The sequence below is a fragment of the Calidris pugnax genome, unplaced genomic scaffold, assembly GCF_001431845.1.
Source record: "Calidris pugnax isolate Ruff unplaced genomic scaffold, ASM143184v1 scaffold103, whole genome shotgun sequence".
Classification (NCBI taxonomy): domain Eukaryota; kingdom Metazoa; phylum Chordata; class Aves; order Charadriiformes; family Scolopacidae; genus Calidris; species Calidris pugnax.
This window is the reverse complement of record NW_015090990.1, coordinates 10,801,394-10,826,974: the sequence shown is the minus strand read 5'-3', so window position 1 is coordinate 10,826,974 and position 25,581 is coordinate 10,801,394. Positions and strand designations below refer to the sequence as shown.

Sequence of the window (25,581 nt, the reverse complement as noted above, 5' to 3'; positions counted from 1 at the left end):
CCGCGGGCGGCGGGGGAGGGGGGGGGGAGGCCGGGCCGGTGGCGGAGAGGTCAGTCGGGGCCTCCAGGAGCCGCCTTGGCGGCAGCTGCCCGCGCTGGGGGCAGGAGGTCGGAGGAGCCGGGGAGGGTGAGAGGGCCGAAGCCGGCCCCTGAGGGAGTGGCTGGAGAGGTGCCCGCCGCCGCCGGAGGGGCTGCCCGCGCCGGGCGCAGCCTCGCGTCGTTGCCCCCGGCGTGCCCGTGGGCCTCTCGCTCCTTGCTCGGGTGAGTTACCGCAGGTTTCCTTCGGTCGTAGCAGGGCTGCCCGTCGCAGCTGTCCCGCCGGGGCCCTGTCCCCAGGCGGGCCGGGCCAAGCTGGAGCTGTTGCACAATCATGCACTTCCCTGAGGCGGCTTTGGGTCTGGCGCAGCCTCTCGCACGAAGCCCGAGGAGCCTGAGCCGGGGTGAGCCCGGCCTGGGCCTGGAGGGCTGTGGCCGGGATGCTCCCCCCGCTCCTCCGCCGGCTGGAAGGGCCTCTGGAGGGGTCTGAGCCAGGCCCCTCTCCGGGATGTTGACCCCGGTGGAGATAAGGCCTCGGTGGTCTCCTCTGAGACCAGTCTGTTGGAAGCTGAGGGGCGTCGGGATGCGTTTGTGTTTCGTGCTCTCGTGCTGTGGAAGCTCTTCCCCAAGAGCCTGGGCAAGTTGAGTGCTTTTGGATTGCAGACTGGTTGCACAAAGGTGGGGGTGAATAACTGAACACATAACCGAGCTCCATTTTAAATTTATATAATCGCTACGTGTTTATCTCGGGCTTTTAAATGGAAAACATACCCTTATCAACAAGTACTAGGTGCTTGAAACTTCATCTGGAGCTGTTTTAAGTCTTTTAATACTACAAATCTATGACTCAAGAGTTTTGAGGCTCTTTCAGTGTATGTCAGTGCAATATATGCTATGCGACAGTTTATTTTTAACAATGTTTATCCATCCTTTAGGATATTTAAGTGGGTACTTCCGACGGGTAACATCTCTTTAACAGTGTTGGTTATACCTTTATCTGTTTATTGAATGTTGTTGCTTCTCTATCTTAGGCTACTTATGGCTTTGCCTGGCCTGTCTGTTTTTCTAGCCCTGGGTAATGTGTCTGTGACCTCCACCTTGTCTATTCAGTTTCTTGGAATATACTCCAACAAAAATCAGGCTCTTGGCCCCATGCTACATAAGCACCCTGTGGATTTCTTCTTGCCTGTAGTATCCAGCTGTGGCACTTTTGCTCTCATTTCTGAGAGAACCTGGACAGAGTAATTCCTGTGTACCTGCTTGTGTACCTTTTTGTCCAGTCCGCTGTGACTTCTCAGCCAGTAAACCTACTGTTTCCCTACTTTGTCAAACCCACTTTACCAAGCCACCTGTTGTAATTTTCCTGTCTGAGCTCAACAGCTACTGGTTTCCCCTCTTACAGAGCTAGCCTGAAAAGACACTACGTTCTTCAGATAGTAGATGATGACCATCTTTGATATATAGTTTTAAATGTATTTATTAAATGGAGAATTCAAATAGCCTTTCCCATGAAGTGTTCCCTCAAAATGAGAGACAGGGAACACTGTCTTCATTTAGCCCCTTGGAATTTGCAAGCCAGTGGATAGGAAGGGTATGCAGTTGTGCAAATACAGTACTAGTTCTTAGTCTTTCATGTGCCTGGTAGCAATTGTCAGGGCAGCAAAGGTGAATGTGAAGGAGTGGCATTCACCTGGCTCCTTAACTGGTAAAATTGACACTTTCTGCTACATACTTCGGTGGGAGTTGGAAGTGCCATTGCCTGCATTATTCTTGAAAAAAGTATTCCTTTGTTGTACTTCTCTGCCTGGAAATAGGATGCACCTCTATATGCAGAGTTGAAATGTGATGTTGCCTTTTACACACTAATAACACAGACATCAAAAGACCTAAGAGAAAAAAAATGCAATGGAACAAGTGTCAGGATGTTTCAAATCACACTTGTGAAAGCATGATACTCTCATAGTAGCTGTTTTCTCCTTCAGTAAATTTGAAGTTATTGAAATGGTTGCTTGTAACCTTGTAAAACAGCACAACGGGCTCATCAGTTATTAAATTTTAAGCCTCGCAAAAAGAAGAGAGCAAAAAGAATTCACTTTCCAACACAAAGAATAAAGCTGTGAGTTTTCACTCAGAGTGAAGTAAGACCAACTGTAACAATTGGCAAAGCCATGTAAGCAAATAATTGAGTGCCTGAGTAAGTGTATCTGTTAGGATTTTTCTACCTAGAGAACTGCCCTTAAGAGTCTCCAGCTCGATTAGTGTGATCTCTTCAATCTAAAGGGCTTTAACGAGGAATTACGTGTACTTTTTTATGACATGCTGCATTAAATTGTCAAGTGAATGGGTTTATTTTTTATTCCCTAATGGCCTATCATTTCCACATGAGGTAGATTCTGCAGGCAAAGACAAACAAGTGCATCACTCAGGCCTGGCAACAAGTCTTTGTTTTTAGAGTTGGTTGGGTTTTTTGTTTTGGGTTTTTTCGTTTCTTGATAATGCAGTTTAATAACCCTGTTGAATAGGAATATCTGAGCAAGATACCTGTAGAAATATCTATGTATGCAGATAAATTTCAATATAAGAAAACATCCACATTTCTGAAATGTTATTTACTAAAATTTTGGACAAGTTTGGAGGAAGTAGATGGGAGATTGTCACAGGCTCTGTCTTAAGTAAAAATGTATTTCTTTTGACCCTCTTGGTTCTTCTGTGCTCACCTTGGTATCAGACTTGACTGACAGAGCTTTCTTTCCTTCAGAACTCACAAAAGAATATCTTTCAGTTAAGCTACTGGTAGATGTAACGCAAAGTAGTACGTTTACCTGAAATGGGTGTAGATTGATAGGAACTGACCCTGTCAATCCCTTCAGGAGAACAGCTAATTGGATATTATTGTTATTGTTGTAAATATCCATCATATGAACGCTATTCTGTAGTTTGTCTTTAAAATGTGCTAAGAATTTACAGTTATATTGGAAATTGATGGCAGTGCAAAAAGCTAATTGCCTCTGAAAATCTGACTTGAAGAAGTTTGTGGTTAGGACTCAAAGTTGGAGAAGAGTGTGGCTTTGAAAGTGTGTTGGGAAATATTTGAAAGAGACCAAGCTGGAACAAAAAAGAACATTCAGTGTAAGCAGAGGGCAGCTGGATGATCTTGTGTGCTTTAAAGAACTTGAGACGTTTTTACAGCACTGTGTGGGTGGTTAGGAAGGTTTGTGTACACTTCCCACTAATGCTCATGGGCGAGAATAAATTTTGGCACTCTATTCCTTTTTTTTCTTTTTCTTTTTTTTTATTGAAAAATATGGGTGGTATAATACTTACCCTGAATAAGAAATGAGCAGTTAATGTATAATCCTGAAAGACAAGGATATTGTTAAAAATGTGTCAGGTTATTATATCTAGTGTTGCACCTAATACCCTTTTGATTTGGTTTCTTTTCCTCAAGTTATATATATTAAATTGGCAAAGCAGAAAAATATCTGTTTCATATGTGTTGCTACCTTTATGATCCTGACTGAAATGAATGTAACAATAGTATGTTGAATATATTTATTCCATTAGAGAAATCTCAGGTACCTTTGTGGAATATGCTGGGCTTTGAGAGATAATGAGGAACGCTAGAAATGGAAGGAGCCAAGTGAAATATTCATTCATTTACTTTCTCAGTAAAATCAATTCATACTATTTTTTAATGTAATTTTTCCTATATTGCTGTATAATCTTTGGAAGCTTATGGAGAGAATATAGAAAGTTCAAATGATGAGAACAAATGACACCAATTGTGCCCATGCCTGCAACACTGGATGCGTGCTTCACTGGAAAGAAGGAATCTGTTTGATTTTTTTTTTTTGTATCTAGAATATTGCTTCTTTCCTTTTTTGCCCCTTTGAAATTATAAAGATAAGCTTTAAAATGACTAAACCATTCACTAAAGTTCAGCCAATTTGTGAAAGTGTGATGTATTTGCAGTGATGGTGTTGGCTGAGGCTAGTGCAGTACAAGTCCGGGCAGTAACCTGTCGGCATGAATTAAATATTAATCCCCTGCTGCCGTGCTTGAACTGCAGCCAGCAAAAAGTCCTCCAAAGTCTCCAGGTTAATCACCTAGTTAAAGTTTGTTTTGGCCTCCATCTCATTCCAACCCTTAGTAACCTATTATTTTAATAGAGCACATTCCTAGAGAACTTGAAAGGGTTTGAAGTCTGTTCGGTTTTCTGATACAACGTATTATACTGAGGTTGGACTTTGTGCCACTGAGTGCAGCTTTAGGTGAAGGGAAAAGAATACAATGCGTTGGCTAGATTAGGGCTTTTTTTTCAGTAATAATCTAGTTTAACTGGTTTTGGAAACACTTAATCTGCTACCTGTGCAAGTCCTTCTGCATAAACCAATGAGAAGTCAGGTAGGAGGGGTTGGAAGTCATGGCTTTGAATTCATGTTATCCAAAGATGACTGATACACAGGGAACTGAACTCCTGCTCAGGATTGCTCAATGCTAATACTTTTATGGCATATTTGTTTTATTAAGGTGAACAATTCAACCAGCCAGTAAGCAATGAAAGGCAGCAGTGCTATCTGTGGTGTATAAAACTACTGTAAACCAGGGAAGGCTTATCTGAAACAGATACCGGCAAATACATTTCAAGTAAAGATAGGTATTGTGTACTTTTATCTTTCCTACCCAGTAACGGCTTTCTATACAGGAAAAGCAAAGCTAGCGACAGTCACGTATTAATTGGCAGTAACAAGAGGTTAATTGATCTTATAGCACTTAAGTTTTTCTAAAGTATAAGAACAGTATTACTCCTTTGTGCAGCACAGCACTGAAGCAAGCACAGGGACAGCTCTGTCTCAGGACTTCTTTGTTTCGGTGATTTTTAGATACGTATTTCTTAATATTTCTTTACCACCTTTTTAAAATAAGGAAATGAAAAAATACATTCCCCAGCAGAGTATCATTTTAATATTAGTTTTACCATGTTCTACCTTGACGTGCATAGCCCAACAGTGCCTGTTTCAAATAAAAGCAAAGTATCTCAGAAGCATGCACTTAAATTAAATATTAATTTGCATAACCAAGCAGTCTGTAACAACATCAAATAAAGATAAAAATGTTTAATTATCTGACTCCTTTGGAGAAGAGGATTTGTCTTCATCTTATGAAGCATCTTCTGTTTTCTGTCATTAGCTGTTCTGAATTCTTGGTAAAATATTTGTTCAGTTTTCTTTAACTGGCACATTGCTTTTCTGATGTTACATGTTCATACATGGAATTTGTGTTTGATTCTTACTTTCTACTTTAACGTTCACTTTAGGGAATTAATTCAAGTATTTTGATATATTGATCATGGTGATGATGGAAAGCCAATAGGAGTTAGTAAGAGTGTTAATAACTCATTGTTTTACCAACGGAGTATAACTGCTGCTCACTGGTATATTACTAATCCCGAGCACAAGTACTAATTGGCAAGACTGTAGTAGAATGGCTATAGCTTAAAAGTAATACTTACATGGGTTGCAATGTATATACTACAGGTCTGCTTGAAGTTTTTTATTATGTCAGTTTGTTTCTGATTTTGGCCTGATAAGCTACAGTTCTTATACAGGGAGGAAGGAATATAAAATAGTGTTTATTTTTAGCTAAGTTACTTTGAAGATGCTGTTAATTACTATTAATATTCCCTGTCTTTACAGTTAAACTAAACTGTTTCAAGAAGTGTGTGCTTTTGTTGCTGTTGCAGTACTGAGGGAGTTGAGACCACCCAAACTTGTACTTGTTTTGCGGTCTTAAGACTTTTAGTCCAACTTCTGCAGTATTATTATGACCAACGCAATTAAAGGAACTTTCTTTTCCTTTCTCTTCTCTTTTTTAAGTTTGATATTGCAGCAACAAGTTATGTAAGACTAGTTTGAAACCATCTCTTTCAAACCTTTTAAGGAAGTATCTTCTGTATGACTATGAAACATAAAGATATCAACTTTTCCCTCCTTGCCCCCACCTCTGTCTTGCAGTTTCAAAGTTTTATTGCTGTATGCTGTGTTGGTTTTACGTGCTGTCTCTTGTAAGTACAAGAAAACCCACTCCTGGAGACTGCTTGCAAAACAAAGTTTGCATACTTGAGAAATTGACTCAGAAGGAGCTTGGTTGATAGCCTGCCTTTAAGAAGAGGTTTGTTTTGTGATTAAGAGTGTGCCTATTTGCTGTGTTTGAAATTAATGCCAACTAAATGTTGAAGCAGTGAATTTTCTACAGCTGAATTATGTGAAAAGTTGCTGTGACTTTGATTTGCTTCCTGCTAAGGGCATAACTGCTGTTTGGCCATAAAGAGCTATGATAGAAAAATCCGGGGGGTGGAGGGGCTTGTATGTTTGAACCCTTGTGGTAAAATTAGTACCTCGCTACTTATTGCTATAATTAGAGTGGAGCGACTCCTGTGCTGCTTGGGCTGTTGGAAAATCCCCATTCAGAATTCCCAGGCAGCACGTGGTCCATGCAGGTCTGCCACTCCAAGTCCTGCCTGCTCCCACGTAAGATGGCCAGTAGTTCTGTCTGCTCCACAGCTGGCATTTCTGTTTTGTGCCACCTGGGCCTGGCAGCTCAGTCATTTCTTCTTTCTGTCTTCAGGAACTGTTTGTTTGAGTTATGTACTGTTGGGTAAGACAGCTGAATTTTGTCTTAAGACAGGGTATTTCCAGTTAGATTGCGTGCCATCGTGTGACCAGATGACATGTTCCGCGCTCGGCTGGGTAATAAAGTGATGGGCAAAAGAGGGTGGCAGGGGTGGGCGGCTGTGTGGGCAGCTCTGAAGGTTGGTGCAGCTCAACTCAGATGGGTAACAATTTTTCAGAATGTTTGTGGCTGGAAGAAGAATATGGAGGCGTTAATAACAGAGGTCACCTGAGACGTGTCAATGGGAGTACTCTACCCCAGCTTGATACACTAACACTTGGCTTTGCTGGTATCACAGAAGTAGTGACTCATATGTCTGCACTGGTGCAAGTAATATACTCATTAAGTGTCCTTGGAACAAGCGTACTATAGACCCTGTTGCAATCTTTTGTGAATTATTTGACACAAGCTGTGTGGACGTATTTTCTGTTATATAACATTGAATTATATTTGCACTTTTTTTTGCCCGCTGTGTATTGGTCTTGAGCAGATCTGTGTCAGCTGAGGAATTTCTGGAAGATTGTCTCACTGATATTTGTGGAATAAATCAAACAAACCTGAGTGTACTTTTGAAACAAGCATGTTTTAAGATACCTAGGGATGAAAATGGAAGTACTTCAGTAACAAAAATGGCACTATTAAAATAGTGTAATGTGATAAAACAGAACTTATATTTGAAACTGTCATAACTTCTGACAGCCAGTCTTCCAAATGATTTAAATTGAATTCTTGGGCTATGGAAATACACATCATGTTTAGATGCCTCACAGCTGTGCACGCTATAACAGAGAGAATTACAGCACAGTGCCTTCTGATATTGTGCTTTCTAATTTGGTTTTAGTATTTGAACCAACCAGTATAAATTGTTGTGACAGTGGAATGTTGTAGTTCTGTGGAACGTTTTCCAGCTTGATTTGTGATCCTTTATCATCTGGCACAACAGGCATCTATTCTGCACCTACCATTGTCAGGAATCCCTGCTCAGCTGGGAACCAGTGTGAGCATCTCTAGACATCTCTCATCTCTCGAAGTTTCTTTTTGCTGACAAAATGAAGAATGGAAGCCACTTAAATAATGAAACTGTTGATAGAGTGCTTTAAATTATTCTGAAAAAAAAATAATAATCTCTTACTAAGGTCAGACCCATAGAATTATTTTAAATTCAAAATGAAGCTTGACATGAGAGTTTTTGATAAATTATGTGTATATGTGGCAGAGATGATGAACAAGGTCTTATAAAATGCAAGCAGTAATGACATAATTAGCAGTTCACAGCTGACTCCGTGAGTAGTGATTTACCCTAACAAGATCTGTATCACTCATTGTCTGAATTAACTATGTGCTATAGAGAAGTTTTAGAATCTTGCAATTTTTACTGATGATTTGCTGTAATCTGATTGTTTTTTCCCACCAAGTGAGGCATAAGGAAGTGTTTTGATAAAAGGTAGAAAACTGTTTAAGATCCAAACCTGACACTTTCTTTGTATTCCATATTTTCTTATTTTACAAGTGATCAACAACAAATTAATTCTAATTACATCTGGAAAGCAATCAAATCTGTAATGTCTTCTACTAGAAAAATCAGTTGCAAATGCTGATTTTAGAAACAGTCTGCTAAATATAGCGTACTGTAATGTATTTGCAATCTGGATATCCTCCTCCCCCAGTATTTAATGCTTGTCAACCATATTAACATGCCCGGAATATATTTGCTGCTTATGGATGGAAGAAATACATTGACATGTTTATTATTTGTGGCAAACAGTCTTGTTTTGGCCATCACAGGTGCTGATAGAGTGTGTGAGGGGACACGTGTCAGGGATTGGTCTGTACCTTGATTTCTCAGGTACATCTAGCCATGTCATCAGAAGGCTGAAAGAGCCACCCCTGTGATAACCAGGGGTACAGGCTGTGAGCCTCCTGCGTGCTCCACTGGGACAGACAGGGAAGCCCCAAGGAAAGTGGTGGACAGAGGAGGTGCTTGATTTGGATGGAAGGACACAATTACTGATAGTTGACTTCTGGGGTTTTTTTTTGTTCTTTTGAGGATGTCTAGAATTCTGCTTTCATATAATTTGGTAAGAGGTATAAAACTATTTATCTATTCTAGTTCATGCCTTGGAAGGTGAATTAGCTCCTTTTGCTTTCAGAATTTATAAACTGAGTACTTCGCAGAACATTAAAAAGTGAGGACTGGATTGCACCACACAGAAACAAAGCTTTAGTTTTGCACACAGTGTTGTTCAGTTCCTCAGTGGATTTACCTTTTTTAAACAAAAGCTGTTGTGTACAAAACCGGTAAATTGGCATTGGGGATGCCTGACATGATGACCCTTCTTGAGCTTTCTGATTTACTCGTTTAACTTTGCAGGACCTTCAAGAGCTTCCTGAAACCTTTGTGAAGGTTGATGGGTTGTAGAGGATTGCTTTTTGCTCAGAAATACAGGAATTACAGATGCTCAACGAAGCTAGTAAAATCTATCCTTGCCTTATTCTATGGAAAAACAACTCTTATCATATATGTTGGTGTGGCTGGAGGAAGAGGAAAAGCTATACAAACTCCTTTCATGCAAATTAAATAACGACTTCTATGATGTTTCATGTAAATTTCTGTGGGTTTTTTTTCCCTTGTAGAAACTAAAGCTTTCCAAGTGTATTTAAAGTTGAACACTCAAAAAAAAAAAAAAGTAAAAAGGCCCTGCTTATTTATTTAAAACTGCACTGACACTAAATTCCCAGCATTATCTGTAGAAATCACGTATGTGAAAAGTACACATTAATTGCAAGGCTCTGGTCCACCAAGGCGTTTGACACTTCTGCGCCACAGTCTGCGGTGGGAGGTAGGCACCTACCCACCAGGGTACCTGCCTAGGTACTCTGCCAGATGTAGGCTGATGTATATAGAACATGTCACAGCTGGACACCTCTGGAGCAAGCTGTGTTCCCTGCAATGTAACCATACTCTCAAGATTTTAGTCTTAAGATAGTAGTTCTGGGCTGGTGAGGTGTTTGTGGCACATTCTCTGGGGTAGAAGGCTTACTCTTTCTTTGTCAACTCGGCTTGGAAGTATTGGAAGAATTTCCTTGATGTGGCCTTATGGAATAGATGTCTGCGTTAGCGAAGGAGGGCTGATGGATGAGTGCTGGCAGTACAGTTAGTGAACCTCGTGGCTTTCTAACCCACACAGATAATTCCTGTTGCTGGTAATTGTAGCTTGGCCCACGAACAACAACAACAAACAAGTTGCTTGTGAGATCAGTGAAGTGAAACTTGGTGAGACATGCTGCTTGACATACTGGAGCACGTTGTTTCCACAGCCAGGCTGTAGTGCAGCTGTAATGACCTGTCTGGTGCCTGTCCCCATAGCTTGCCCAGCCATCAGCAAAGTGACAGCAAAAAATGGGGGCCTTACAAGGAAGATCCCAGTGCAGTGAAAATGTGTAGTACAAGAAAGATTCTAAATAATCCCCGAGAATATTTTGACTCGCAAACACACTGTTTTCATGTTTGGTTTGAAACAAGCTTTTCCAAAAAGTGTATAATCCTGATGAAGTCAAAATAGTGGCTTATAGGTTTTAACCCAGGGTTAATATAACCTAATAAGTATGTTGTTTGTAGTTTTGTTGGCTTCTTTTCTCTGTTTCTATGCTCATCTCTTCTTACTTCCTGATTTGTTTCATTGGACATAAGAGCATGCTATAATTTGACTGGATCATGTTTCGCAGATGACTGAGCCATTATTATAAACAAATCCTCTTGTAGATAAGCTAATGAGTAGCCTGTGGCGATGTCCGCACGCAGTACATGCCTGGCTGGGTACAGTAGGATAGCTTGAAGATTATCATTTAACAGGTGATTGTTTTCCAAGTACTGTAGGTTCAATATATAAAATGAATTGTTTTTCTATTGTTAAAAGAACAGTATTATTTTCAGATGCTGTGTATTTTTTATATTATTGGTTTACACATAGGGTAAGGAATTATTTTTTTTATGATGTATAAATGCCAGGGCTTTTTATGATGCAATTTTGACTTGGGAGAAAAAAACCCAAACACAGATAAAGCCATTAGGATTAGCTTTTCCTGAAATGAAGATGACTTCTGAGATGTCTGCTATTTGAATACCTTTCAAAATGGAGTTGGGTGGTGCAGTACATCATGATGAGACAACAGCCAGAAAGTCAGCCACAAGAGAATCACTCAGTGTACTTGCTGGTGCAACACGGCAGAGTTTTGTTGATGTATCAAACATGTAAAAACAAATAGCCTAACCCACTCTTTTATAAAACAATCTTGTATTTTTGCCAGCCTCCCAATATCATTATGCAACTTGTGTAATAGATTGTAACTTGAATACATATTAACTTTGTGTGATCGTTGACTTAGTCATTTTGTAATGCTGCTCATGCAAGATAAAGAAGTAGCAAGTAAATAGATACGTTAAGCTGAAAGAGGGATTCAGAACTTGAGTAGAAGGGACAACACTTTCATGCCAGCCAAATATACTGTGGAAAAGTGAATTTTAGGTAAACACAATAGAATTAAGACCGAATTAAGACCATCTAACTGAAACAGCAAAGCTCTGAAAAGATGTAAGATTCATTGCTTTAGATACTGATGTTCCAGGAAGCACTCTGGGATGTCAAGAGATTTAGTATTAAATTTGAAGAAGCAGGATGACACCCATGACCATTTTTGGCTTGTGCTTAGCAGCCAGGGTAGTGCTTGTAAATATGGGCATAGTTAAATTTATTCAAGAAAAGTTCGTCATCATCAGCTCACAACATGAGACCCCACTCTGTCTTTTCCTTTAGGTTAAGGCAGAAATAGGGGAATTTGGAGCATATACAATGCATAACAGACCTGGCCACTGATATTAGAGAATAACTTCTGAAAAATCAGGTTTTGTACAAAGAAAATAAACACCAATGTCAGATTTAAGCAAATGAGACAGTGGATATGGGCTTTTTTTTTCCCTGATTTTTTTTTTTTAAAGGATGTTGAGACAGGATTGGTCCTGGGACCATTCAACCCCTGGAAACCACATGTGCTATATTAAACTCTATTATTTTAAAGCTACTTAATAAAATATGTATTGATAAAATGGTTTAGAAAAGCACAGCTACTTCTGGAGCATCTGAGATGGAGCACGGAAAAATAATCTGAAAAGATCTGCAGCACTGAGCAAGAACGCCATGATCTGTTATCCCAGAAATGGTGACCTCAAGGCAGACTGAATGTGGTGGGAAAAGGAGATATATTTATGTATTTCTGACTCCAGAAGAGATTAATGAGCCAGAGAGGAGAATGCCGCTCCTGCTGCTGTGCCCCAGGCTGGAAGGGAGTGCTGTGAGGCGCTCACACAAGTTCAGTGTTTCAAGGAGGGGCAGGGAGGTGGGGATTGATTGATTTTGCAGAGAAAGAGAAAACTTGTCAAAGTGAAGAAGTAAACTGTTCTTTATGTTCTTCCTTTTCCTTTCTTAGCTGCCTTTCTGATGAGGTTTTTTTTCTCTACCTGCTGTGGTTGTGCTGTACTGGTAGCATTAATATTTTGCACCTTTTGGAGTTGGAATGAAGTTAGTACATTAATGACCATGAACAGCCTACATCAGCTATTCTTTATTACAGTTACACTCTTTCTCCTGTCTTTTCACCATTACCGGAGAATATATGAGGTATATGTTTTCCCTGGCCTGGCGGTTTGAAAAACTTTCTTGCCATAGGATGTATCATATGGGAAAACCATCATGTTGGGAGCTGTACAGATCTTACAGTCATAGCCTTTGTTGATACCATTTCTGGAAGATGATGCTTCAGGTGAAATATGTCAGTCATGCATTTCTCAGAGGAGTTATTTCTGGAGTGAGGGTTGGGGGAGTGGGTGGTTAATGTCCAGACTTGCACTTATAGGGGAAGACTGTCCTTCCAGCCAGCCTGAGCCTCCTTCTGTCTTTGTCAGAATAATGCCCAGACCTGACTTGTAGTGAAACTGTCTTAAGAATGCTAAACCATCCAGCCAAGGAGTTTTTCAAATGATCTAATTTATAAGAGTAGGTCCTGACAATTTGGCATTTATTATGAGAGCCTGCTGGAATACAGTGGGAGGTGACGTCTGAAATATGAGATGTATGTTAGGAGAAAACAGAGGCTAATCACTTCTAGCTAATGAAATATCGAGGCACAAAGTCGGCATTTTTCAACAGGCTTATTTATATAGACATAGAGTGGACATTCTCTTGCAACATCAGTTCTTTAAAGCTATGGCTTTCCAACCCTTTCAGAGTCCTTTTCCAGATAAGTTAGTCCACCAGGACTCGCAAAGAGTTTGCTGACCAAGATAGCAGGTATCCAAAGACTGTTTCAGGCCAGCAAGAGGCAGAAGCAGGCTGGTTCAGCATCAGTCCAGTCACATTTGCAGAAAGTGGCACAGGTATGAAAGGAAAAAAAAAAAAAAAAAGGAAATCCCCCTCACATCCACCCAAGCACCCTGTTTCCCCCTAGATTGCCTGGAAGGTCTTGGTGAAGAGTATGGGACAACAGGCAGCTCCTCAGGGCAGTCAGGGATTTGACCTTGTGCATTTGGGAGTCACAGGTTGCTGTCACAAGGGTTTGCTTGACAGCTGTCTGTTCTGTCACATTTCCAAATCCTAAATGCAGACATCTAAAATTGCTATTGTACCCCCCTGCCCTCCAGCATAAATAAGCTTCTGTCGTTCCCTTTTCCATATTCTTCTCATAAGGCCTATTGCTCATTCAAATTTTTCATGTCCTCACTGTCTCTTCCACATTTTTAAATTACCTTCTTCAATTTCCAGTTGTAAGGGATTGAAAATTGCAGGTCAGCTTTCAAAACTCAATTGTTTTTTAAAAAGGTATGATGTTGAGCTAACTCTGTCTGCTCTCTGTGCTTTCTCTTAAGCATGAGGCTTGCGTGTCCAGGATTTTTTTTCTGTAATTATGAGTTGTAATTAAATTAGTAGCTTACCTTGAAAAAGATTTCAAGAACAAACCACTAGTCATGGTGATTTCAGAGATCATATGAAAACATCAAATGATTTTTAAATAATTCTTAAAACCTACTTGAGCAAAATCACTTTCTCTTGAGGATAATGAGCAGAAAACATTCAGGAAGACGTTCAGCTCTTGCTACCACTGCCTGCGCCTTTCTGAAGTGGTGAGATGCTTCCAGCTCCCTCTCTTGCACTTGCTTTATTACTTGATCCCCTCCCTTTCATTCTTGCCTTGGAGCATCTCAGGTCCTTGATCCTCACTTCCCACACTTTTTTGGTTTTTTAATACAGCAACAATTTAAGGTGATTTTTGTTAATTCCTTTCACTTTCTGGAAAACAAATAGGAATTCTTTCTGTGAGTAAGCTGTAGGAGTGTTCTCTTGCTGCTTGTGGGGTCCCAATCTGAGCTCTCTGCTGGATGCAATATCTGTTTATTCTGTTGCTCTTTCATTTACTCATGCTGGCATGTGAAATCTTCTCTCTTCTTGGAGTTAGGTGCTCTCACATACTGGGAAACAAAAACAAATCCTTGTCTAGTGAGAGATTCTGCTGGTATTATCCCAATTTGTTTTGCAAAAGGCACGACTGTAAGAAGTAAACGTGCAAAACCCGCTATGCTCTGTATTAATAAGGGGAAGGCTAATAATGGGTTGAAAGTGCTGTTTGAGATACCAGATTTTTTTCTCTCCTGACACCTGAGCTGCTGGATGTTTCCACTTTACTAATGCTACCTGTAGGTGGCTTGTATTCCAAACAAAACCCAAACTAGTTAGATAAACCAAACAAGGAAAAAAGAGAGATTAGCATTTTGTTGAAAGCACAAAAGTCAGTCTGCGAAAATAACATGAAAGCAGGGTCTCTTGCCTTTGTTTACCCTACTGCAAATATGTTTGCTTAGGAGCAATAAGAGTTAATTGTCAAACTTTACAATGTAGTCAGAGATTTTCGCATAAAATGTATAACAGACTCTGCCCAGATGGCAAATGCTGATATGTAAATCTAAAACATGAAAATTTCCATTGGGGGCCAGATGGTGGCTTAATGTGAATTGTTTAACATTTATGTTTATCTTATTAAAAGTGCCTTTATATGTCCAAACTAAGCTATCAATGTGGTTGGAAGAGCATATCACTAAATGAACAAAAAATAAAATAAAATCAAACAACAAGTACAAGGCACCTCCTGCTTACGTGGCTCATGGAAAAGGAAAGCATGTCCTTATCCGTTGAGAGAAGTGAAGAAAATATCTATCTACAGAATTGTGAAGAAAATATTAGAAATAAAATCAAATCAGTGTTTGTCTGCTTGGGAGAAACATTAAAATCATGTTACGTTCCCAGAAAGTACAATGGTGGTACACATTAAATACCTTGATGTACTTCCTCTTAAAATAGGCGTTGGTGTTGAGGGGGAAGGAGCCGAGCTGTAGCCAGGGAAAGCATCACTGCGGTCCCTCCCAGGCCAAGGTCCTTCCTCCTGCAGGGCAGGCCTGGCTCTTCCCGCGCCGCCTCTTGGCTCTGCCCAAACCATCGTTTCCTCTGATGCAATTCAAGGAGTTGCACAAGGGAGGAAAGAACAAACGGGCGCTTGTGGGAGCCCGTCACATGAGGGACGGCTGGCGCCTTTACAGTAAATCCATCTGACATGAGGGGAAGTGGTTAGCGAGGCTCGGGAGGGCGGCGAGGAGCCCGGGGTCAGATGGATCTTTCACAGGACTCTCGGGGCACGTGCTCCAGTCGGAACATGAACCTGTGCTCCCTCGTCCCTCCACACAAACCTTTCTGAGACCAACACATCACGTTAAGGCATCTAAAAATCAGAGGGTAGCTGTTGCACAAGCAAGAAGTAAAATACCTTTTAATAAGTTTAGTTAAACACTCCGGGCATCAAATACATGGTTATTTTTGGTGACGCTTTCACAGTGGAAGGGGGAAAGATGCTTCAGTAATAAACCTGAAATAGAATGCCTGCCTGTGTCTCTGTGTACCTCCGTGTATGTGTGTGATAGTGTTCAACAAGGCAGAGAAAAAGAGGAAGGCTGTGGGGAGGCTGAAGGAACAAAATTGCAAAATATTTGATATTTGCTTTAGACTGCAATTTTAAATTTATTTTTTTTAGTTCTTTGCTGTCACCCTGTGCTGGGGGTTGTGATTCACTCCTTACTAAATCACTGGTCACTGTTGACTCCATTAACTTTGACTTGAGGCTTTGGGCTAATGCCCAGAATTAATATATTTTATTTTATTTTTTTCTTGAAAAGGGCAATATTGCTAAAAGCATTGACTGAAATTACAGTTCAGTCAGTGTTAAATGGCAGGTTAATATTTAAATCAGTGTGCTGTTTGATGATGTTACATATTAGCATATTGAACAGAACACTTCCCCCATGCAAGCTATTAATTTGAAGAGTAATTACTTGAAATGTTATTTGAAGTTAAGGCTAATATTGTTGTATAGAACTTTTCAAATTTAGAGTAGGAGGGCTCATTTCCAACCATATGGTAATAATTAAAAAAAATTTTAAAAAATAAATAATGCACTCTTGTGGTTTTTAGTGCTACAAATGCAACAACTAAATAAAAATAAAAGAAGGTGCTCCTGACAAGCATCTTCCTCCAGGGTAGAGCTCAACCACATTTTGCAAAGCTCAGCCCTTTGCCAGATATGAGGTGCCGGGCTCAATATGGTCCCTTGAAAAATGGTGACAGGAGCCAATCAATGCTGTCATACTTCTCAAACAGCAGCCCAGATTCCTGAAAACTGTGCAAGCGTATTCATTCAAAAATTAATCCTGCTGGCTGAACTGATTGCTGCAGAGGTGGAGAGGTACAGCCACAGATTATTTTTTTTTTTTTTTTTGGGATTAAAACAGAGAAAAAAAAAACAACCAAAAAACCAAACAACAACTCAATTTTAAAACTCTCTAGACTCAACGTTGCCCAATCACTGCTACAGGGGTTGGCAAGATATTTCTTTTTTTTTTTTTTTTTTTTGGCCAGCTGGTGTCTTTGGAGGTCTCTCATCCCACCAACAAAGCAGCACCCAAAGTTACTTATTTTGGTAAGAAATGTAGCCAGTAGCATGGGTGAAAGTTTTAATAGCTGCGTGTTAAGTTTTTGCACTAGGGCTACGTGGTTTTTCCTCAAGGAAAACATGTTATGCTTTCTTTACCTCTTGTGATTGCTTTTGTTTTTCGTGATTTAAACTGAAACTGAGCAGCAGTTCTGCTATTTTTGTGCTGTAGTCTGTTGCAACTTGGAGAGGAAAACAGCTCTATTAATTCACAGTCTTGTGAATTATATACGTGCGCACACACAAAAAGATCTTTTGAGTCCCATTTTTAATGGTGCCTTGTAAATGAATAATTCAGAAGTGAGCCCTAAAATCCAGATCCTGCAGTTTTATCCAGAACATATTGCAAATGCTCTGAGACTAGGAAACAGTTTTGAATCTGCTGCAGAAGGAGACAGTGAGCAGCTGGTAAACTACTGGCCCTTAATGAAGCTATACCATATTGCAATATCTCCAATTACTGCAGAACTTAATTAGTTCGTTTTACCCTGCCAATCTGCAGAGACCAAACGTTGTCCTGGGCAGCCACTATAATTATTTCAGCTTCTTCATTGGTGGCCATTAACGCTGAGTTTGGTCTCTCCCAGCAAGGTATATTAAATGTCTTAGATTTGGGAATGCCTGCGTTGTCTTACACATAAATATTTTGTGGAACTGCCTGGTTTTAGAGAAAAGTGCTTTTTTTAGTAACTGGCAGAAATAATTCATGCAACGTGTAAATATGAGTGTTAATGGTACAGTGTTTTTAACGAAGAAATGAGAATACTGAATTGGCTGGTTCTCGTGTGGGCTTGCCCTCAAGCTTTTTGCCATAACTGTTGTACAGAAGCGATGGGTTTGAGTGGCAACATGACTGGGTGTTCAGGTTACTTTGCTTCTCTATTTGAAAACAGTCTTTAGAGATAAAGGAATGTTTTAATGTGACATGATGGCAAAATAAGAGTATGTTGGGTGTAGATCTGCTAACTGAATAATTAATGTTCTGTTTAAATGAAATGTAGTGTCCAGTATATTTTTTTGTAGTGTGCCAGCCTGATGAGAATGCCCAACTCTGAACATCATTTTTGTGTGCTGCCGCTAAAGGGGACTTTTAAGAATAATGAGACATGCAATGAAATCAAAACTCCCAGGCACCAGAAAGAAATTGTTGGCATTTACCCATCTGATAAATGTGGCTACCAAGTATTAAAATTCTGTATTAGCTGACATCCAAATTAATGATTTTTGAGTGTTAGGTTTTCTTCACAGAAGAAAATAGTTTAAACTTCAGCCCTTAAAAATACTGAATATTTGAACAATAAAAATTCAAAACAATCCACTACCCTGTCCCTCCCTCCCCCCAAAAACTCAATAAATTAAATTAATCCAATAAATTAATAGAATAATTAATAAATCAATGCAATAAATTAAAAGAAATTGTAGCCAAATCAAATAATATTAACTGGGTGGTTTTCCCTAAATAGCAGAGTTTAATTTGTCTTCTGAAACACCAAAGGTGCAAGAGGCATCTTATTTCCAAGAAATTTAGGTCATTGTTAGCTGTCTGATAATGATTGACTGATGAGCCAGAGGCCAACTGATTACCAAAATTTGACACCTATTGACCTCTAGTTTATACTCAGCTGCCCCCAAACCAACCACACTTAGAACATCATTTTAGACTAAGCTTTAAATTACAACTTTTTAATAATTGTATTTGGTGTTACAGCGATGTTGTGTCACTTGGTGATTTTGAAACCAGGTTATCCTCCGACCCTGAAGCACTCTTCTGAAGGATGGAACATAAATATTTTAAAATACATTTTCCAGTATGGCTATTATGGCTACTTCAGTCAGCCCCGTCATGTTTTTAGTCAGCTTTTACAGTTTTATAAGACTATACTGAAAAAAAATTTACATGGGTAAACTTTTCAATTTCTTTCCATTTATTGTCAATTTCTTTTTTCTCTTCAATTTTCTTCTAAAAATGACTTTACTGTGACATAATTCATTCTATAGCTTCAAGTTTTCTTTGAGCTAGTTTAGGAAAGAAGAGTATATTTTTCCTCTGGCTAGTTCATGTATTGCCTTACCGATTGTAACAAATTGCTTGGTTTCTATGAGCCTGTGTGTGGGCCACAGCAACCAAACCATCAGTTCACACGCTTCAGAAAAGTCGTATGGAGCCATGTTTTATTTAGATAGTTTTGTAGGATTAAGAGAATAAGCTTCAATTACATGAGTCTGCCTGTTTAATACAGAACTGAAAAGCTTTGCTATTGTTCTAAACCAGTTTTGCTGGGGAGGACGCTTGGTTAAAAAAAGCATTTCTGTTACAGGACATGAACTTGATTGACATCCTTTGGAGGCAAGATATAGACCTTGGGGCAAGGCGTGAAGTTTTTGATTTTAGTCAACGGCAGAAGGAGTATGAACTCGAGAAACAGAAGAAACTTGAAAAGGAAAGACAAGAGCAGCTCCAAAAAGAGCAGGAGAAAGCCTTGCTGGCTCAGCTGGAGTTAGACGAAGAGACAGGTGAATTTGTTCCTGTTCAGCCAGCTCAGCGCGTTGAGGCAGAAAATACCGAGCCACCGATCGATTTTTCACAGGTAAGTTCTCAGATGGGTTTGTGAGCGCGTTTAAACCATTTTCCATTCACAGGAAGACATGATGTTGGTGGTTACCTAAAATGAATTTGCATTCGTTGCTGTAATGGAAGATTCTTCAGTTATTCAAAGATGCAGTAACATTTTTTCATAACTTTCCTATTTAGACCACACAGACTTCAAAACCAGAAGCAGAGGCCTTGTCCTTTGATGACTGCATGCAGCTCTTGGCAGAAGCATTCCCATTTATAGATGACAATGAGGTAAAAACGCTCAACAGAGCGGTTTCATGGGTGGTCTTCTAAAGGGTCAGTCTTGTGTCTTCTCTTATTAAGATTTGTCTTCGCCAATATAATAGTTTGTGATATGACTTGAGTTTTGTCCCCAGGCCGACTCCAACTGGAATAAAGCAGTGTATTAGGGCTGTGTCCAGAGCGACTGGAGTTGTGCTCTTGTGTTCCTTCTGCTTACTGAATCCTGCAGCCAGGGTTCAGCGTACGATGCCAGCTGATGGCAGCTGCTCCAGTTACTGCAAATAACGGTAGTGGCCTTCCTCGCTTTGCTACAGTCAGCTTAGTGCAGCTCCCTGCAGCTAGGGCATCTGAGGTGCTTTCGTTCCATGTGCAGACCCAGACTATTTCATGTGTAAAGATTTCTAGCTTTTTTTTTTTTCCTCCTATTTCTTTTCTTAATATGAAAACTTCTTTAATGGGAATATTTTTGTATTATTCCATTATTTACAAAAAATATTTTTGTTAAAAAATATCTGTCTGTCCTGCAGAAATGGTAGAACACCAAAAACCAGAATTTTGCTTTGGAAAATTGGGAGGGTTGGGTGGTAGTTTTTTATGTGGATTTTTTTTGTTGTTATTGTTGGTTTGATTGATTTTTTTTTCCTAATTTATTTTTTTAAAAACACTCCAGGCTTCTTCAGCTGCATTTCAGTCACTGGTTCCTGCTCAGATTGATAGCAACCCAGTCTTCATTTCCTCTGATCAAACTCAGCCACCTGAATCACCTCTTCTAGTTCCACTTACTGATGCGGAGAATATGCAGAACATAGAGCAAGTTTGGGAAGAATTATTGTCCCTTCCGGAGCTACAGGTAAAGCTTTAGTATGATAAGCACAATATTAGTATACAATTAGTACGATAGCATGGTATTTTGGAAGAATATGCTATTTTGGATAATGAAGTGCAAGAGCATCTTGACAGATGGCGATTATGACTGTAGGATGTCTGTAACTCAATATGAGCTTTATTTTTTAAAAAATAATATTGAAAAACATGTAGGAGGAAAGAAATCAGTTGTTTATCAGAAGGCCTTCATAAAACACAATCTGTCTTCCCAAACAGAACTTCCCCATGTTTAGCAAATCATTATTTGCCTCTGTGCAGCTTCTTACAGCATGATCATGGTTGAAATTTCAGCTGCTTAAAAATGGGTGCTTCTGAATTATGGGTCTGCAACAGGAATTATTCCACCAGCATTATTGTAAACTTTTTTTTTTTGCTGTGACTAAGTAGATTGTGTCAATCACTTATGATTAATTTTGTATTCAACTTTTATCTAAAGAAAAGGGTTTTATAAAGGTGGTAATAGAACGCATATTTAGATACATAGACGAGTCAGGTATATATAACTCGTTTGTCTACATTCAGTAAGAACTAATTATGTAATGTGCACAAACTGAATATTTCAAAGGAACAAAACTTTGCTATAGTACCAAACTGTGCATTACAGAGGACATCTAGGGATTTTTTTTTCTTCTATCCTTATGTTTCTATTTAGATTTGACTATAAAATTGAGTGGATCTATTTTCATATGTATTAGTGTAGAACATCGTCATGCTTCAGCATGATGCTGCTCTGCTTTATGCTGTTAACATAACAGATGAATGCCCAGTAGAATGCCTGTAAATCTGAATCATTTTTTTAAAAAACAGCTTTTTTTAAAAAAGTGTTTGCAGGAACTATGTTTTTCCTCCCACTCTACTTTTTCCCCTTTGTTTTTTTGTATTTTTCAAAATTTTCCTAGTTTCCTAATCTTTAGTGCTGTGGCAGGCTCCACATAAGTAACAAGACCAATTGGCTGTGGAAGAGGCAGCAGTGACACTGAAAACAAATTAAGAAACCAGAGTTATCTATTGCAGTAATTCTGAATAGTAACTGAATAATCTTCTGAAAGAAGTGAGATAATTAAGTTGAGGGCATTGCCTTTTATGAATTATGTTTGAAGGAAGAAAAAAAAGCTCTCATTCAAAATCTTAGCTTAAGCCGTGAACGATCTCTGGTTAAATAATCGGTGCGTGATCCCTTCTTTAAAAGAAACAGAATGATTCTGGTAATTGCCTGATTCTTTGGGGACAGCAGGCACACTTATTTCAGCTTCAGTTAAGAAACTGCCACCCTGTTGGAAAGAACATTGGTCTTGTAACCAATGAAAGCCCATCAATGTAATAGTCTTTGCTCGTACTGATGTTCACCAGCTTAACTAAAAGTACGTGGGGTGAGTTAATGTTTGCAAGGCTTCATGTTAGTGTTCTTTTTACTTCACTGAGGATGACATTGCTCTGCACCGAACAGCTGCTTTGTTCCTTCAGTAAATCCTAAAAGAATCTTGCTTCTTGAGGAAACCTACCACATAACATGAAATTGAGTGCTAAATGTAATTGTGTGCGGGTAATGCTCATTAGGTCTCATTCAGTAATTTCATGTTGGCTGTACTCATGCCCTTCCTAGCGGTGGTGCTTGTGGGCAGCTGAGAGCTGGCAGCTCCAGGATCCCCAGGAGCAGCTCAGGGGAGCAGGAGGGCTCCGTGTGGCACCGGGGTGTGCTGGGAGGGCATCCTGCTCTGAGCCTCAGGGCTGTCCGAATCAAAATCGCTTTCTCCAGAACGAGTTGCTTCATACTCTGCTTCTTCCTAGAGTGCATTCTGTAGTAAAAGTGTGTTGTAGCCATCTAGATTACAGCAGTGTTGCAATACCTGTTTCGTGTGCATGTTAATTGCTAAAATATTTAATGTTTGTGGGTTATAGAAAATGGTTTTATCGTCAGTTTGGTGCCGTGTTGCTCAACTTCTCTCTTCCATTTCCCATGTAGTGTCTAAACATTGAAAATGATAACCTGGCCGAGGTAAGCACAATCACAAGCCCTGAAAGCAAGCCAGCAGAGCTGCACAACGGCTATAATTACTACAGCTCATTACCCATCATGAGAAAAGATGTTAACTGCGGTCCAGATTTCCTGGATAGTATCGAGGGCCCCTTTTCCAGCATTTTGCCACCAGAAGACACCAGCCAGCTGAGTGTGAACTCTTTAAATGACACGTCCCCTGCAAACTCTGATTTCTGTGAGGATTTCTACACCGCATTTATCGATACGAAGGCGAATGGTGACGCAGCAACGACAAACACTATCAGTCAATCACTCGCGGAGATTCTAAGTGAACCTATTGATCTTTCTGATTTCTCACTGTGTAAAGCTTTTAATGGCAGCCACTCAGGAACCCTACCAGAATGTAATGATTCCGACTCTGGTATTTCACTGAACGCAAATTCTAGCGTGGCGTCGCCGGAGCACTCTGTAGAATCGTCTGCCTATGGAGATAAGACTTTTGGTTGCAGCGATTCCGAAATGGAGGACGTGGATAGTGCCCCTGGCAGCGTGCCGCAGAGCAACGCCAGCATGTTCTCACTGCAATTCCAGGATCGAGTGTTCTCTTCCCTGGGGCCAAGCACTCAAACGCCCAGTTTGCAGTGTATAAACACACCAAAGAAAGAACCCCCTCCCAGTCCAGGCCACCCCAAAGCTCCGTTCACGAAAGATAAACCTTCAGGCCGCCTTGAAGCTCATCTCACGAGAGATGAGCAAAGAGCAAAAGCTCTGCAGATCCCTTTTCCTGTCGAAAAAATCATTAATCTCCCCGTTGACGACTTCAACGAAATGATGTCTAAGGAGCAGTTCAATGAAGCCCAGCTCGCACTGATTCGAGATATACGCAGGAGAGGCAAGAACAAAGTGGCTGCTCAAAACTGCCGGAAAAGAAAACTGGAAAATATAGTGGAACTGGAGCAAGACTTGAGTCACCTAAAAGACGAGAAAGAGAAATTGCTGAAGGAAAAAGGAGAGCACGACAAAAGCCTTCGTCAAATGAAAAAGCAGCTAACCACCTTATACCTGGAGGTCTTCAGCATGCTACGTGACGAAGATGGAAAGTCTTACTCTCCCAGTGAATATTCACTGCAGCAAACTAGGGATGGCAACGTCTTCCTTGTTCCTAAAAGCAGGAAGTCAGAGACTAAACTCTGAAGGGCAGCACAGCTGGCTACTGTTCTCCGAGTTAGTATTTTTGTATCATTATCCTGATAGTTTTCACTGTGAGGTGGAATGCAGAATTAGGTAATATTTTTTCAAGTAATTCTATGCAATGATAATTTCAAAGTTGATAATTAGTTTATGGAAGATGCAAGTTTAAAACTAATAGTGGAGTGCAGACGGATGTATGCAAAATTTGTAATCTTACTTTTATAACAGACTCTTTCTTCTTATAGCACCACTTTGACTAGTTTCCGTATACATGTAAATATTTAAAGATACCATATTTATATACTGTTCCTATCTCTTGTTATATTCATAGATTTATTTGATATATATATAAAAAATGATTTTAGCCTTCTAAATATAATTTCTTGCAAGACAGTACGGCTTCTGGTACTTTTTTTATAAATATGCAATAATGTTTGTTTCTCATTTTTCTTACACATTTATACTTGCTTTATATTTAATATATGATTTTAATTTAGTATAAAAGATGTTTGATTTTGATTTATCAGTTCATTAAAGTTGGTTTTTTTTTTTAACTCTATATGTATTTATTTCCCTATAGAAGGGAAATCCTGACTAGTTTTCCAAGGCTAAGTCTTCATGTAACAAACGCACTTAATAACCAGAGCTGTATCCCCAGCATTGTCAGCGCTGCTCAGGCTTCCTGCAGCATAATGTTAACTGCTCCTTGGAAGGATTGTGTGACAAAGTAAGTTTCAAGTCTCTGCTAAGTTTACATAAGTTTTGTTTTGCTCTTTGAACACTACTTAAATTCATGATGAGAGCTTTCCTCCAAAAGCCTTTAAAATCTGTTCAGGCAGACATTGTTGGCATTATGTGTTTTTCCAACTAAAAATCGTTCTAGAAACACACTGTATCTCTGACTTCGATCAGGAAGCAGCGTTTGTGGCTGTGATTACTTTGGAGCTAATTGGAAAAGACACACACGTACTGCCAAGCAGCTGCACTATTTGGAACCTGGGCTTGATTATCTGAAGAACGTGTGGTGTTTAAATTATGATTTATAAGAGAATAAAAATTGGGCTAATTAATAGCAATGTTTTGTTTACTCTTCTCAAAGGGACTCTGTACTTGATCATTATGGAGTTTTTGAATACAGAAAATGCATAATTTTTAATTTGAAATACACATTGATCTGAACAATAAAAACTGCATCATCTTCCTATGAAACTTCTAAAGGCATGTTTAATCTCAAAATGTTTTTTATGCCACTGGTGCTCGATATCATTTTAGGAATATTTTGTCTATTACAACATTATGCATAATTTCATTTAGTATAATAAACACCAAGTTGTTTTGCAAGAGCTTATTGTACCTTTGTTTTTAAATTATTTTTTAAAAGAAGGAACTGCAGATGCTGACAAAGGGTAGAAGTAGGGCCCCACAAGGATTGTTTAATAATGTTGTAGGAAAAATAATTTAAAGCAAGACATCAGATTAGAATACCAGCCCAAAGTTAGAGTAATGCTAAATACAATTATATGGTTGTTGGTGTTCAGTCCTGAGATTCCTCTTTCTCAAACTGTTGACCCACGCTGGAGTTGCCTACCCAGCAGAAAGCAGCTCGGCTCCCGGCTGGCCATGGAAGCCAACAGAACAACTTTAGATCACCCCAATCCCAAACCGTATCCCTTTCTATGGACCTGCCCCGGGTACCTAAAAAAGGCACAAAGAGGAAAGTTTGGGGCCTAATACAGGAGCCATAGTGCTGATGGATGTTACTCAGTTCTGGGATGCTGTGGAAGGGTTCCTGCCTTCAGCTGTTGTGTGCTGTTTGCTGTTCTCCTGCAGCAACTCCTCCGGTGCCTCCACACCCTTGCCTGCACAGCGGGAACTACCCTGGAGCCTGCTCTTTGGTG

The 25,581-nt window shown here is 39.7% G+C and overlaps 1 protein-coding gene across 4 annotated transcripts; it reads left to right on the top strand.

Moving 5' to 3' along the window:
• Positions 1-22: 22 nt before the first annotated feature.
• On the top strand, positions 23-25,026 carry NFE2L2 (nuclear factor, erythroid 2 like 2). Of its 4 annotated transcripts, none has more exons than XM_014954498.1 (5): positions 23-260; positions 19,109-19,378; positions 19,543-19,638; positions 20,300-20,479; positions 22,478-25,026. In XM_014954498.1, the coding sequence occupies exons 2-5, from the start codon at positions 19,112-19,114 to the stop codon at positions 23,684-23,686; spliced, it is 1,752 nt and encodes a 583-aa protein (XP_014809984.1). In that variant the 5' UTR covers positions 23-260; positions 19,109-19,111; the 3' UTR covers positions 23,687-25,026. The 4 variants fall into 4 exon arrangements, with proteins under 4 accessions (XP_014809984.1, XP_014809987.1, XP_014809986.1 ...); XM_014954501.1 differs by lacking the exon at positions 23-260 and adding an exon at positions 538-713; XM_014954500.1 differs by lacking the exon at positions 23-260 and adding an exon at positions 6,185-6,206.
• The last annotated feature ends 555 nt before the right edge of the window (positions 25,027-25,581 follow it).